The sequence below is a fragment of the Malurus melanocephalus genome, unplaced genomic scaffold (genome assembly GCF_030028575.1).
Source record: "Malurus melanocephalus ecotype Western Australia unplaced genomic scaffold, MMel_1.1 scaffold_684, whole genome shotgun sequence".
NCBI lineage: Eukaryota > Metazoa > Chordata > Aves > Passeriformes > Maluridae > Malurus > Malurus melanocephalus.
In genome coordinates this window covers 180,392-196,807 of record NW_026623916.1, presented here as the reverse complement: position 1 = coordinate 196,807, position 16,416 = coordinate 180,392, and the positions used below count along the sequence as shown (strand labels likewise).

Here is a 16,416-nt window from a genome sequence, read left to right as displayed (position 1 = left end):
TATTAATTTTTTAGTCTGGCTATTATTCAATTTGTGGCTAGTAATATCCATAGTCTTTCATTGAAATACTCCCACTCCCATCATTAGAACAATTATTTTAACCTGATTGCCCTCTGTATTTGTTAAACAAGCAATTTGTGGAGCTGTACAAAATAGATGTCTTCTCTTCCCATGTGACAACTTCTTGGAGTAATGCAAATTAATGTAGTTCTTAAAAAAAAAAAAGAGACCTTGTATATACTTAATCTGTCATTAGCAGACCAATTCCTTAGGAGGTCATTTGTGTGTTGTACTAAGTCTTATTTTTTGTTTTGGATTCTGGGAGTATTCAGAGATCTCTGAACTTCTTCAGACTTGCTCAGGCATTGTCTCCCTGACAAAGGCGTTTTCAGAGGATGGAAATTCTGCATCTCATTCCTCAAGAAAAGAAGAGAACTCTTGTAGCATTTCAAAGATATGAGAAAATAGTTAGCATTTATTTTTATAGATTGCTTATACACTGAGCCCAGTCTCAAATCCAGGCTCTGTCAAAAGGAATCAGTRAAGGCTTTGGCTTTATTTTAATAGATTCCAGCATTTCAGACTTCATGCAGTAGCAGAAAAACAGCCTTTTATTATGGCTGTCAATTGTTTGTCCTTCGCCTCTGCGTTTTACTGAAACTTTCATGTTGTGTACACATTGTTTTGTATAATACCAAACAACAAAGCCACAGGAGCTTTTTTCCCTTATTCTCAAACACTTCTGCTCCATCTGCCTTGAAAAATGCTCTTATTACAGGGTTACCATACAAAAGAACTCCTTAGCTGAGCTGCAGCCACAGCAGTGTTCTGCAGCACTGTTGAGGGGAACTATTTTATATTCATGCAGGAGGAAAGAGACAGGTAAGAGGTGTGTCAGGAGRAGACTTGGTAACAGCAAGTGACAGTGAAATAGTCACCTTTTGTGAAACTTTAATTGATTAATCATATTTGAAAACCATTTGCCAATGGTAGCGAAGGAGAAACTTTGAGGAGAGCTCCCTTGATGCTGGGGTARGCAGGGCTTTTCTAGCTCATGTAATGGGTTACAGAGCCCCATCTCAGGGTAAAGAAAATCACTGTGTGGGGTCCAAAGGGATGGTTAAAATCCATCACTACCCTTTGTGACACCCAGCCAGAGTTTCCCTTGCTGTGCRATTCTGTAGGCAGAGGGCACAGGTTGTTTTGAGGTGTGAAGTTCCACACACCCGGTGAACTGTTCAAAACTTAGACCTCCCCTGTCACTGTCCTCAGAGTGCTTCAGACACAAAGAACTCATTTTGCACATGGAATTGTCAAGTGTAACCTCCAGCAGTGCCACTCCTGTCACCCCAAGCTTCAGGGATATTTCCGTATGGGTGGCTCCAATTCCAAATTTCACACATCACTCCCCAAGTCCAAGTTCCACACATCACCCATATTTTTTTAATAATTGTCTGTTGCTTTAGCTGTTTTTTTGGTTTTGTTTTTTTTTTGTTATCACAGAAAGACTTTTTTTCCTGAAAGTGAAAAGATTTGCACCCCTATGGAGTCAGTAGAAGTAACTCAGTTAAGAGAAGGGCCCGAGGTCTTTAAAATAAAACCTGACTCCATCAAAGATTTGAGTACAAAAGGAAATTATGCMGTTTGGTTTTGAAGGAGTCTTTGTAGAACCGCCTGGCTTTTAGGCATTTTGCCTATTAGCTTTCAGAATCTTATTTGTGAGTATAAGCTGTTTGTCATGGTACTGGCAAAACCCTTCTTCTTCTTCGTGTTTTTCCTCAGGAGAAGATACAGCCTTGGCTTTAGAGCAGTATTGTGCTTTCTTTCTGCCATGCAAACACTGCTGTCTCAAAAATCCCTTTGGCGTTGTTTCTGATCCATGAGAAACAAATGTCCCAGAAAGAAAAGTTRATTTGGGCTGATAAGCATCATGTGAACACTTTCAGCTCTGATTTACAGAACTCCCAGTCTGTCTAGAGAGGAGGAAAGGTTCTCTCTTGCTGGTGTGACTGCATCGGGGGATGGACCCAGAGACTTGTTCAGCCTCTGTACACTGAATAGTCAGTGGTTAGGAATAAAGCTGATGGCCTGGGAAACTAAAGATGAGCAAATATTGTTGAAGAAATTGTAATGTTTATCCATAAAGATCCAGAGTTACAACCAAATTTATAAATCKACCTTTTAAAGAGTTTTGAAAGATGCTTCATGTTTCCAGGCATAACGCAACTTCAGTTGCAGGGCAGGAGAAAGGGAGAAATTTCCAATTTGGGTGTGGGAGCCCTACAAAGTAATTAGTGTGCTTTCTGAGGGAAGATTACTGGTTATTGAAGTATTTCCTCCCTTGAAGCAAGAACATTTCTTCCTTGATAAAGTCATCTTCAAGAGATAAGCATATCATGATTTCARTGGAATAGGACAATAAGACTTGGCTCCAAATATGGTTTTTGAGAGAGGATGTGGTTTCACATACTTGAACTACAAATCAAGAAATTCCAGTTATATTTCCCTAGAAGGCTTAGGAGAAAGAGAACACCATCCTATGTAAGACAAAGACAAAAGGAAAACAAAAAGCTGTAGGTTTCTTAGAAGGTAGGTGTACCACAGCTGTACACTTCTTGTTTTATTGTTTGCAAGTTATTTTTGTATGTCATTCTTCAATTGTGAGTAAAAAAGCTGGATGGAAAATGGTTCCATTTTTATTTTTTTCAGACCAGTTTTGGATTTAACAATAAATTTGCCAAAATTATAAAGTGTCAGTAAAATTTTTGGGAATTTTACTGCTTATTAGATTTCCAGCTTAAAATACACCAACATATTTATTCCTGAAGAGTGTCTGACACTGTTTAAAAAAAAGGATTTTCCATTKCCAGGTATAGTGAGCTTCTTTGGTGTTACAGGTCCTTCTCTTTCAATCATGCTTCTCATGGAAGCTGGGAATAGGTAAAACAAGGTGGCTCCTGTTGTCAGTGAAGTCTGGCTGAAAGAAAATTGAAGGAATGGTTAGGCTTGACAAGGAGAGCTCTGAATGAGAAAAGCATCCTTTATTTATACAAGAAACATCACTGATTTGGTTAGAGATATAAAATCCTCTTAAATGGCTCCCTTCAATAGATCTTAAGATGTTGCTTCAAGCCTCACTTGTCCTTTTTAGTATGGCATGTACTGGAAGTGTCTGTGAGCAGAAGATGAGCTTGCTGAAGCAAAGAGTCTGAGAAGCTGATCCAGGATTCCCAGAGAGTCTCCTCTGGGTGATGGGACAATCCCTTTGCAGTGCCTGCAGGTGTACAAGGCACTGCTGCTCATGGCAGTGCTGACCTTTCCTCCTGAGTGCTCATCTGCAGTTTTCATTGCACTGGAAAAAGAGCTCCATGTCTTGGTGTTCCATGCACAGGAAATATCCCTGGTTTTTGTTAAAGARAACTTTCTGCAGATTCTTTCCCAAAAAATGCAGGATGAGTCAGCTCATGGTAGGAATTTTGGAGGTCATAGCAAGAGAAGGGGGCAGGTTAAAGAAAATTACTTGATTTCAGAAATTCCATGCTTAATTACATYGTGGGAATGTAAAATATGAATATTTCATTAGCAATGCTAAAATAATTTCCATCATTTGTTAACAACAAATAAGCTAATTCCATTAGCTGGGGATGTTTTCAGATCCCAAGTTCATTGTAATTAAATTTTTCCCTATAGGTGAAGTCTCTTTAGAGATTAGGAGAGGGAAGACAAAGGGTTACAAAATAGAAAAAGCATATTGCATTAAACAGAATTGTCAGATCRCAACCATGATTATGGTAAAAACAATCAGTGATAAACACCGTGTCCTGGGAGGTTTGCAATCTGAGCAAAAAGATAACAGCTGTGAGCAGCTTTATGCCTGGTTTTGCAAAGCTGAACCTGAAGCACAGAGAGAGGTGATGCTGTGCCCGATGGTACTCAGGAGGTGCAGAGTGGGAGACCAACTTCTCCARAGCCCTGGTCAACTGCATTCTCTTGAAATAGTTGTATATTGTGCTTTAAACAATGTGCAAAGTTAATTTAAACAACTTTAATGTGTGATGACAGCTGAACGTTTTAAAGTACTTCAAGGCTGAAAGCAAACATAAACATGACTTACTTTTTTTACATATTCTCATAATCTTTTATGATAAAATTGCTATTGCTCTTTTTAGTCTGTGTAGCTTCGAGTGTTCCCTTCCTGAGCCAGAGTTCCCACCCTGTTTTGATTCCTTTGCAGCTTTCTGAACTGTCTTAAGTAATTGTGTAACTTTTCCTGCTTTTTTGTTCAGCCATCTGAAGGATTGGAAGTTGTTTGCTTTTGACCCCAGGGAATTTGACACATGAAGTGCAAATTAGGTTTATAGTGAAGGATTCCTTTACATTAAAGGAAATTATTTAGTGCTAATTCTTGCTGATTATCAAATTAACAGGATTAAAATATGTCCTAGACATACAGAAAGTTTAATGGTTGTTCATTTGATTAGTTAAAGTTTGCCTCAATCCCAAAGTTCCTTTTTCAGTCTCAGTTGTATTTATCCGTTATCTGAATTTGTCATGTGATGGGAGAAAAACTGTTCTGAGGAAACCAGGATAATGCAGGGAAACGTCTTCATTATCTACATTTTCCCTTCAGCCAAAGTGTTCAGCTGTGCAGTTTCCCTGCTTTTCTGATCTGCTGTTTGCATGCTGCATGTCATTTTGGAAGGCAGAGATTACATTCTTAAAAAATTCTAACTTTTTTTGGTAGAATAAACTCWTTGATTTGTTAATTCTGGAATATTTTATGTAGAAATATTTTATTATTTKAGTAAAGAGAAGATGCACTGACAGTCTTGAGTGTGGGAGAGCCCTGACCCAGTCCAGGATCCCACTGTTACCTACAGTGCCCATCCTTCTTCCTGCTCTAGAAAATGAGAACAGGCTGCATCAGCCCTTTCCTACCAAAAGTCTCACCCAGGCACCATCTTACACTGGACATTGATCTATGTCTGAAAGCTGTTGGTGGCAATAGTTCTTAATKATTTGAGTCAGAACTGGGAAGTCAATGTGCTGTGGATGTAGCCATATAAAAGGTCTCTGTCTGTAAGTACCTTAAAATTAGATTTTGGTTACAGTTTTTAATGAATTATGTAGTTGGCYTTTTTTTCACCATAGAAGATGGTGTTTAATTCAGAAGAGTCAATTTGGGCAGATCCTTTCCAGCTTAAGAAAAAARKTTTYYTTTTTCYTTTWTTTTTAAGATGGGAAGGCTCRTGATGGGGGTTAAAACATTTTCAGTTTGGAGAGTTGATTRACTTAATTTCAAAACAAAACAAAAACTCTCAAAACATTAAACATAAATAACCYCTTTGTCTGACCTGCCACATTTTTGTGTTTTAGATTCCAAACTAAATTATTAATTTAAAACTAAACTAAATTACTAATTTAGGTTGCAACTTCTGTACTTTTTTTTTTTAATTTAATATAGGAAAATTTTCAAAACATCTATTTCTTGCAGGGTAAAAAAATATCAACTTTTTCCCCACAAGCTTAACTTCTACTGCAAGATGATAGTGAGTAGGTAAACATAAGAAATAGGGCTGGAATGAAACCAGAGATCATTGGCTGTTGCTTTCTGCCACAGAAAGACTATGGGTAAGGAGGGGACTTAGAGACATTGAGTTATGTGTTCAACACATCCTGTTTGGTTTCCTCTAGGCTTTGTTGCTGAGGGTTTTCAAGAGTGGCAGCATCCAGAAACAGATGCTGAAAGAGATCAGAGTGCAGAATAGCTGGTATTAAAGAAGAGCTATTCAAAGAGCTGGGCTTGCCTGGCATGCCTGCAAAGTGACATGGTGTGAGAACTGCTCCAGGCAGAGGATGGGATAGTGAGATAGGCAGGGAAATTAGAGCTGGAGATGGTGGAAGGTGCAGTGCCCAAGTCTGGCTGACAGAGGATTCTGGCACTCAGGCAAGGAGGAGGAAGGCAATTACCATGGCTCAGCTTGAGACAATGGCTATAAAGGAGAGGGAAAAGCTCAAGATGTRGGGTTTGGCCAAGTGTTAGGATAAAAGGCAATCTCTTCAGCTGAGCTACACTGAAAGAGAATGGGAGCACTGGGGRAAAGCTCCTTTGAGTTGGATGTGGAGAGGTAGAAATAATAGGAGGAAGTTAAGACTGGTTCGTGCCAAGCATTGCAGAGTGAAAAAAGGCTCCTGGATTTGAAATAAATTCAGCTGAGGAATRAGCCCTGAAAGGAAGTGGAAGAAGCCCCATCATTTGAAATACTCTAACAGAAGTAGACAAAGCACTCAAAAGTGCACTGCAGGGAGCAGTCTGTTTTTGGCAGGGAGCAAGACTTGGATGACCTCATAGCTTCTTTCCATCTCTRTTAGAATCACAGAATCCAGAGTCTTTCTCGGAGCAGCAGCACAGCCGGCTCTGAAGGATTGCCCACTTTTGGCACCGTAATCTTGCTTAGCACYGCTCTGCACGTGCCAGCCCCTGCAGATTCCCAAAGCAAGAGTTAATAGCTCTGCTGACAAACTCTCTGATTAGTGAAAAGTGCTAGCAAGCTGTGCAGTGTATTTTGGAGAGCTTTCATCACCGAATGAACCAGATCTAAAATGGAGCATGAACAAAATTTACAATTTCACGTAAGGCGRCAAGTTGCTGCATTTTGATACCACTTTGCTGCACGGTGGTTGCAGTGCCTGGTTAGCTGTAGTTGGCCACTTCTTGTTCTAAAGTCAGATCTCAGTCCTACTTTTTTCCATAGAAAGTGTTTTATTTTAAAGAAGATGAAATCTGTTCAATGTATTAAATTGCAACAAGAAAATAAGTTTGGCATATACTGGTGGTGTAGCTGCATTCCCCATTAAATCCCAGTAGCCAGACCTTGAAACAGCTTTCTCAACTGTACAGCTCCAGTGAGAATTTTTAAAGAAAAAGCTTTTAGGAACCAGTGGAAAAAAGTTATGAAAAATATACTTTCCTGTACTATTTTGTGTAAGTAGTACAGTTTCATTGTGTATYATCCCTGGTTATATCTGCAACAGTGAAACGATTCTTGGACATCTTCTGTCTCTCCCCTCCAATGAGACATGGTGGGGGAAACTCTGTGTTTGCCCTGCTTTGGGTCTCTCATTTATGTTTTYCCTCTCAGCTTGGTTGCAAACCACCAGAAGGTGCAAAAGTAGCTTTCACACCCAAGGGCAACAAGTTTTCTTGCATCCACTCAATTTTCAGGCTCTTTGCCCAGTCTGGCTCTGCTGCCATGTTCTCCTCTGCCCTTCCCAGCAAGACTGGAAAGCAGAAGAAAACAGCAAGGAAGACTCTGCACTCACTTTRTAAGAGATTGTTTTCATTCCCAACAAGGAACTCTGGAGCACTGCAGAGAAACAGGACTTGTCCTTTCTGTATCTGTGCTGCCAGGGAGCACCTTATGGTTATTTGTGAATTTGGGGAGGGTTTGCTGTCWTTGTCCTGGGGAGGCTGTGAGGAGCCTGTGTTTCTTTGCCAGCCTCACCTGGGTTCAGAGGTGTTGGTTTTAAGAGTCTGATGGGCCCTGCATTTTTAGTTTGCCTACCAGAGCAGCGTTGWTAGTGATGCTTCTTGCTCAAGAGGGAGGCAAAGCAGTTTTCAATTGTGTCTGCATTTGTTAGTGGAAAAATGGAAATCTCTTGGGGARGAGTGGGAACAATTGAATTATTTTATGCTGAGGCACATAAAACTAATTTTAAAAATTATTGCCTAATGGCCATAATTTATTCACAGTATCTAGTCCCAGTAGTGTTAATAAGACTATTAAGCACTTAAAATTAAGAATGTGCATGAGAGTCAGAAACATCAGAATCTCATGTTTTACTTACATTTTTTAAAAATATCTTTGTGGCAAAATATTTTTTACTATTTTGGTTTTGTTGGAGGTTTGACAGTGTGTTGTTCCCAAATGAATTATGAGCTTAGCAGAAACTTTTTTAAAAAGGGATCCAAGGTTTTGGGTGCTAACAGGGCCCTTGCAGAAAACCTCCAGGAAATGCCGTTTCTATGTTTAGAGCACTGCTGTGAAAACTCTGTAGGGATGTGAGGCGGAAAGCACAGAGTGGGAGAGCTTTAACAGAGCTGGAAAGTGAGAAATTGCACCTTCTGTGGATCATCATGTGCTAAAAAATCAGGAAAGGTTAAATGAGATAGGTGGAGAAGGGAGCTAGAAGAATATGCCAGTGATAATAAGAACAAGATGGGAAGCACAGATGCTGAAAGCAAAGAGGGGATTKTCAGATTTATGATTCTTGATTCATTTCCAGTAGTCACTCCACTGACTATTGAATGTGCTGCTTTATTATTTGTGATTTTTGCTAGGCYTGGAGTTCAGCAGCTTTTCATAGAGGCATGTCTTAATGACAGGAGGGGAGCAAAGGCCAGCAGTATCTCTGGGCAGCTGGACAGTTCTGGCATATACTTTTCCTGCCCTGGAGGTTTTTTCTGCTGTTATCCAAATAGAATTCTCTTTAAACCTATCCTAAATTACATAAAGTGCTTCCTGCCCTTTGTTATAGCATCACTCTTAACAGTGCTTGTGGCTGAAGTTTTCTAAATTGTYCATTTTTTTAAGATTTTCTCAATTTCACAAATGTTTGTAAATAATAGGTAAGATAACTCTACTGAAGGAGGTAGCAAGTGATTGAGATGATGACTATTTCTTCCCAGAGTAGCTCCCTGTCTGCAAACACCTATTGAAAGACTGGGGATGTCAGTTGTTTGGAAGAACTTAGCTAAAGGTATTTTCTATTTCTACACCAGTATGGTTTTTATAGAACAAAAATATTTATAAAAAGGCAAAAATATATAGGCATTAGTAGCAACTGGGTTTGGCAATATTTAATTTCAACATATACAGAGTTATTTTTAAAACCTCTGCTGAATACTCCTAAACATGATGTGGGCTGCCATTTGAGCAGCAACACGAGCGTGGCTGATGTAGAAATACCCTTCATAGAGCAGCATTAATTTAGCCTTGCACAMACACATTCCAGCAAAGCTCCCATGGCCTGGCTTTCTGCTTCCCCGTGTCTGTGTCCCTGGATGAGCAAAGGGATGCTGCAGCTGTGCTGCTTTTGCCAGGAATCCAGTGGTGGCTCTGCTGCTTTTCAGCTGGTGGGAGGCTCAGCAGGAAATGTGGAAAACACAGGCACGTGTACACACCTGTAACACAGCAGAGGTGTAAGAGCAATACAGTGTAAACAAGAGCCCTATGAAATCGAATGTAACACATAGAGCAGGAAATCAGTGCTTCAGGCTCTGTCTGGGAGTTTTGTRGTGGTTGAACAAATGCTGAAAGGTGGTTCCTGTTACACACCTTGTAGGTCAGGCTGCAGCTGCCCAGCTGTCCCTGCTCCAGGCAGTACCCATGTAGGGTGCTTTACATCCTTTTCCTCTCAACAACATGACTTGGAAAAAAGTCTGAAATTCCTGGATGTTTGGGTTGTATCTTTGTGTTAGTGAGAGGAGCTGCTCACACTGATGTGCAATATCTCAGGGCTTAGCCCTGCCCCATTCATCAAGGTTGAGAGACTTCCCAGAGCTGCAGATGAAACACTATTCGCTATTCCTGCCTTGACCTCAACAGCCTCAGCTTTATAGAAGACTCTCSGAGAAAGAAAGARGGAAAAAGAAAAAGATCTTTTTCCATCTCCTTTATGCCYAGGGTYTGAACTTGCCAGAGCTTTGTTCTTCTCCAAAGGGATTTCTGTGTCTCATCCCTCRTTTCCCAAACTGAGCACTGTGGTTCTCTGTCTGCAAAAAGACCTCAAAACAGTCTGAAAAAGAYCTGTTGTGACTGCTCTTAATAGGCTCAGTTTTATGCTCAGCTTAACGGGATCCAGGTCTCCACCCATCTGCTCTTGGCARTTTTCTTGTCTTCTGATGTTTCATCTTTACCTTTTACGTGGCTGGTTTTTTGGGCTCTTGCATTGTGGGGTTTTGTCTTTTAGATACCAGGAGCTGAGGGAAGGAAAGAGGTAAGAACAGCTCTTCAGACATAATTCAGATTTAGCTTGGCTAAGTGGATTATGGATAAGGAGTGGGAAGTTTAAGGTTTTCATGGTTGTTAGAATTTGTAAGTTACTTATTTAGGATACAGGAATAACTAGATGTTACCCAATTTTCTTTGCCATGTACTGGCTGAGATCATCAGCTATTTCAGAACTGGAAATCTMTTTCATTCTAACCTGCTGAGTGCTTCTCTAAGGTTAAATGAGGAATTTCCTTCCAGACCTTCATACCACTGAAGGAGAGATGCCATTCCAGCTCACTTAGTGGGGAAATAAGTTATCTAAAAAGGAGACAACCAGAAAGTCACACTGAGAACYGATCTGATCTCAGCAGTAATAACATTTTTCATTAAACTATGTTTTTTTAATATTAAAATGCTTATCGACCAGTGTCCATGGAAAATAATTAAAAGATTGCAAATGCAGATCTGAAGCTGAGGCCAGGTTATAAGTTATTTTGATATGATTTTGATTTTAGCTGTTAGCTACTTGTGGAATGTGGTTGCTCACTTGGCTCACATGCTTTTGTGTCTGTGCCTTGACTTTTATGATGTTCTTGTGGGAAATCAGTATTTTAGATCCYTCTTGTCATGAATAAATTTGTGTATGGAAATCCATTTACAAAGGTCTATCAAAAACAAATAAAAGGCACCACCTACATTTGAAGAATTTATTATTTAAGAAAACATTCACGCACATCTTTTTTTCATTTTCTCATCCATAAGTTTTGACTAATATGAAATACTGGGTCTGATTATGTTCTACATAACAGGATATAAGCTTCATCTCTTCCAAAAATAACATTAAATTCTGCAACTATTAACCATTCCTTTTAGAAATAAATGTTATTGAAGAACAAATAAACACATCCATTATTATACATATTATTTTACAGAGTTCGTTTAGTTGAAAGAGGATCTCCACATAGTTTGCCTCTTATGGAGTCTGGAAAAGTAAGTACTGAAAAAGATTTAAGTGTAACTTTTGTGGTAAATATTTTCAGTGAATCTCCATTYCTGTTCATTTTTATGTGAATGTAGTGCTGGGGAAGGCGCTGTCAGCTGTGCAGATCGATGTCCTWCCTTTACTGTTGAGGTTACAGCATGATGGCAGTAATTGATGCATTACAGCTCTCAGAACCKGTACCTCACTCTTTTATGCAGAAATCAATTCCTTCTTATGCAAAAAGAAGGTGTTTCACCCCCTGCATGTCACTCTGTAWGCAGCTGACAAATGTGCCGCAGGTGCCGGCAGTTCCATCGATGCAGAGCCGTTCTGAGATGACCAACGCTRTGCTCAGGGGCTGCTGATCTCCTGCAGATGCACTGTCCCTGCTGGGGCATGGCTGTGGGGACAGGGTGAGGACACAGGAGTAGGCTCTGATGCTGTGGATGCTCAACTAAAGCTTTCTGTCCATGCTTTGCAGACATGCATGGTCAGAGGATGCTTCCTTTTCTGTTTTAGTGTTCAACATCCCCCTCTGTAGTTGTTGGATGTCCATTACATGACATCTTTGGCAGGTCATGGTTCTGGGAGATTGCATGATGCCTGTGGTACTTTCTCTTTGTTCCAGTTTCATTGGGGTTTTTCCTATCCTACTGTGTATTCCCATAGAAACAGGGGCCATTTGGTCAAATTTTTGTTCTGCAAGGTAACATTTGATTTATGAGGAGTTTTATTGATGGAACAGCTTTCACAAAGAGAGGTCGTTTTATCACATTTCACGATTATCCCAGAATTTATCAGAACTATGGACTATTTTATTTTTTTTGCACTATAAATCTACTTTACCTTTTTTAAGGATTTCTTGGAGTTTCTAATAAAGGTTCTTTGGGKACAAAGCATCAGCATACGATTGCATAAGGTGATACCTGCTCATAATCTTATGCCTCATGTTATCTTTCAATAGATCCTCCCAGGAGTACGTATCATTATTGCTAATCCAGAAACAAAGGGACCCTTAGGAGATTCTCATCTTGGTGAGGTGAGTCATGAGAACCTGAACTTTGTGTGCTCTGAACTAAATTGCAGAGACAAAGCTATCATTGTGCATGCTAATGATCTCCTATAATGCACCTTATCAAATGCCCGGTGAAGAAAATAGTGAATTCTCCTGATCTTTATAAAGTGTGGATCGTGATATTTGTGTTATGATTAGAATTGTTATTAACATACTTGCTAAATACTAGCAGCTCAAGTTTAAAAAATGAAAAAAAAAACTTCTTTTGCTTATTGTCTTYTATACTCGATGCTGCACTAATTCTGATGGAAGCTTACATGAAAAATAAGTTTACAGATTAGCCTAATTTCAGCTAGATGGTTTTCTTATGATGTTCTCTATAATCATTGTGCTTCATTGCACTAAAGTGCTCTCATTAGCTGAGTTGAGCAAGGCTGTATGTTTTTCAAATTTATGTTTCTAGAGCGACAAAAAAATTACGTTGTTTTCAAGCAGTTAAAAATCTAGTTAACAAAATGAAGAACATGTTTGATCATAATTAAAACTACAATCTAATTTGTGAGTTTCTGTAAGAGTTCATTAATTTGAAATCATAAAAATTTCCATGATGCTTCGAGTTCAATGGAATGAATCTCTATTGATGAAGGTCCCTGGCCTCACTCAMCCTTTAAAATAATCTGTCTGTCTGGTGTTTATGGGGGATGCTCTGCTGGGGTAAATACACTGAACCTGGGGTGACTTGGCATGGCTCAGATCTGCCCTGCAACTTCAGCAAAAGTAGATTGGTGTCTCTGTGCCTAGAACTGGGTTGGTTATGGATTCAGAAATAGAGTTAAAAGGCATTTTTAGTATTATCTAGCTATGACTAAAAATATTTGCATCAAGAACTTTCAATAATGCTTCATTCTCGAAAGCTGCTTTAATTAATACCAGTATAATTGCTTTTAACTTAGATATGGGTTCACAGCACTCACAACGCCAGTGGGTATTTTACCATCTATGGAGATGAATCTTTGCAATCAGATCATTTTAATTCAAGACTCAGCTTTGGAGACACGCAGACTATTTGGGCAAGAACTGGCTATCTGGGGTTCCTGAGGAGAACAGAACTCACAGATGCAAATGGAGGTAAGAGGTTTCTCACCATCTAGGTCTATACAAATAATCTGAATTAACTGGGGGCTTACACTGTGTCTCTGGCCCTGCAGTACTTAACAAGCTTCATCTGCGAAACCTGTAATACTGCAAAAAGCCTTAGTTAAAATAATCTGAAAATGAATCAAAGATTTCCCTGCTGAGGTAGTTGTTTTTCCTTTGCTCTACCTCAGGTACTATAAATCCCCTCCACCAGTGACCTTTTGGCACTGTTAATGTACCCAGTGCTTCAGCTTGAAAAATATGAAATGCAGCTGTAACTGCCATCATTGGTCTGGCAGTTGTGTCCCCAGGAATGCATTTGTGCAGCAGAAAAAGCCTGGTGGGAGTCTGAGCCCTGTCCCTCCTGTGACCAGCACCTTTTCTGTTACAAACCATTCATGGGAGCTGTCCATTCCTCAGACTTTCCTGTCTTTAACCCCACAGGGCTGGTTACTGAAATGTAACCCAAGCAAGTAGCCTGCAAGAGAAGCTATGGGGAATTTGGGTTTCTGTCAGGGAGGTGCAGGATCCCCTTGCTTGTTTTAATGAAATTCCTTGTCTTCTGTACACACAAGTGAACCAGCACTGCCAGGCACAGAGTCTGTGCTTGGGAAAACGTATTTTTCCATGGTTTTTGCAGAGCACAGTGCCACGAGCAGCTGTAGCTGAACTGTCATGGGGAGGCTGTTGGCCAAGCAGGTTTCCAGCAACGTTGTGAGCACCTCCAGGAGTGATCCTGGGGCCTCTAGAATTAGTTACTATTTAGCCAGAAAAAGAATTCATCAAATCTGAAAATATTTTATGATTCCTGTGGATTAGGCCTGCTGCCGTGCCCTCATGTTGGCGCCTTCTGAAGAGATTTACTTTGGGTTGCACAGGCTGTTTTCATTTCATAATGATAGCCCAACCCTGAGAAAATTCAAGATTCTCTGAGGATATTGCAACTTAAGCATTCAAATATCCTAAATATTATCCTAGCAAAGAGTTGCTCCATCCTCCTCCTGCTTTTAGCTCCCAGTGCAGAAAGTTCTCAGCCCTTTATTAGGCAGAKCTCATATTACCATTGCAACACCACCATGCAGCTATCCAAATTAAGGCAAAAAAAAGTCAGTCATCTGCTTTTAAGTCTGTTAGGAAATACTTTTTTTTATGAATAGCACATAATTGTTCATTTTCAGCCTAGTATATTTTAAAAGTGTAATTCCAACCTCATTTATTTCTTTAGTGGGCCAAAAATATGGGCTGTAAGAGTGTTATGCTTCATTTTCCTGAATGAGCAGTTTGCTATCTGGCTATAGCACATTTTTTGGTTTATTGATGAACACCTTTGTAATACACCAGAAAAAAAAAAACAAACCACTTCTGTAGTAACCATCCCAAAGCAATTGGAGGAACATCGGCCGTACTGTTAGGATCAAATCCGTTCTTTCTCTTTGAAAAAAGAGAGGAGAACAAGGAACCTATGATCTATTCAGAGTGCCTTAAGAAAAAAGAATTTGTTCTACATCCACCTGGGAGAAAAACAGGAATTTATTCCACTGTCTTTGGATGAAGATTTCTTTGTTTGTCTTTTTCAAATGGTAATAGTGTTTCTGCCTCCCTTTCTTCTGTTTTTCCTCTGCACTGCACTTCAGTAATGGAAAATGCTCCTTAGTTCGGGAATCACTTTGGGGTTTCAGAAATTCGAGGATAACTTATGTCATACTTATTTTACTCAATTCTTAATGGTTAATGTACTGGATAATAAAATCTTTCTTTTTTTTTTCCCCCTTGCCACCAGAACGCCATGATGCACTTTATGTGGTGGGTGCATTAGATGAAGCCATGGAACTGCGAGGGATGAGGTACCACCCAATCGATATCGAAACCTCRGTAATTAGAGCACACAAGAGCATCACAGAATGGTAAGGATTATGTAACACCAGGGCCCTTATAAAAAGCTGAAATATCTATAATGTCTGGGTTTTTTCCTTGGATATTGCAATTGATCCAGGAAATGGCCTGTCAGGATGGTCACAGGATTTATAACCCAGCTGCAAATGTGTCCTTAGGATGAAACTTTGCACAAACAGATTTAATCCAAATGTTTCTTTTCTTTTTTTTTTTTTTTTGCAAGCAATCATTTCAAATAAATGAACCCACCAATAAATTTTGTTAGTGAACATACTGTTATTTTTGAATTGGTTATTAATAAATGAAGTAGTGATCAAATCAAGGTCACAATGCAAATTGAAGCAGTAAATCAATGAGTTAATAATGATGTTGTCTTACTCAATGTATCATCCTCAGATGTACACAGCAGGTAATCATTTCTTGAGGCCAACATGAGCACAAATTGCTTTTCATTATTTTTGCATCAAAAGACTGAGTCACATATTTGTTTTGTTTTGATACAACCTCAGCTCAGCTCTTCACCTTTCAACCAGAATGAGCCTGTCGCAATAGCCAGAGCAATTTAGTGCAATTTTTCTTCTCAATCCTGGCTGCAGAGGTGTGGCCTGGAGCAGGAAGCTTAATAATGAATGAAGCACAGCAACTGGACTGGTTTCTTTAGTAAAAGACTTTGCTTTTTCCTTAAGTATCTGGTGAAATGAATGCAATTAGTTGCTTGGCTGGCTCTAACTGAGGTTTTGCCTTATTGCCTCCTCCCTAGAGCATCATCCCTGCTGGCATGGCTTGTCTCAGGCAGGCATCACACAGGGAGCTGGGTTCTGTGCCTTCACACAGGCCAGTGTGAGCACTTTAGGAATGTCATTAAATTCCTGAAAATGTGTCAGATCAGTGCCAGCAGTGGATGGAAAGTTTTCASATCAAGGTGTTTAAGGACCCCTCTATTATAAAATGGCCATAGATTCATAAATCCATGTGTTCAGCAGTGTGTGTTTGTCAGAGGTTTGTCCCCCCAAATTATGAGCTCACAGGCAGTGAATAAAGTAGCTGTATCACACTGCAGAAATGGGTTTCAGTACCTAAAAATGCTTAAATTATGTTCCTTTTTTCAAGACTGCTGAGAGCACTTTGAGGATCCMTTTTGTTCCACAGCCATGGAAATCCTGAGTGAGAAAGTGGAAACAGAAAAAGGGTTGGGGGTAAGCTGGAATGACCAGAGAAAAAGGCCACTRAAGGGCAAGAAGGTAGAAGTACATGCAGATAAATCTCAGTTCCTTAGCTCTTCCCAGTATCTGGGTGATGGTGCACAAGGCACAGGAGTGAGAATTCAGAAAACACTGTACTGTTGCTACCCTTTGCCCAAAGGCTGATATTTAAGGCCAATATTTCAGGGTTGT

General features: G+C 39.7%; 1 protein-coding gene across 1 annotated transcript in view; it reads left to right on the top strand.

Annotated features, from left to right (window-relative positions):
• Positions 1-16,416, top strand: part of LOC130584239 (disco-interacting protein 2 homolog C) — a 113,975-nt gene that overhangs the window by 90,844 nt on the left and 6,715 nt on the right. Inside the window, exons 31-34 of the mRNA XM_057384090.1 lie at positions 10,928-10,985; positions 11,942-12,016; positions 12,946-13,120; positions 14,910-15,033. Coding sequence (XP_057240073.1) covers positions 10,928-10,985; positions 11,942-12,016; positions 12,946-13,120; positions 14,910-15,033 — 432 coding nt within the window. The remainder of the gene's footprint in view (positions 1-10,927; positions 10,986-11,941; positions 12,017-12,945; positions 13,121-14,909; positions 15,034-16,416) is intronic.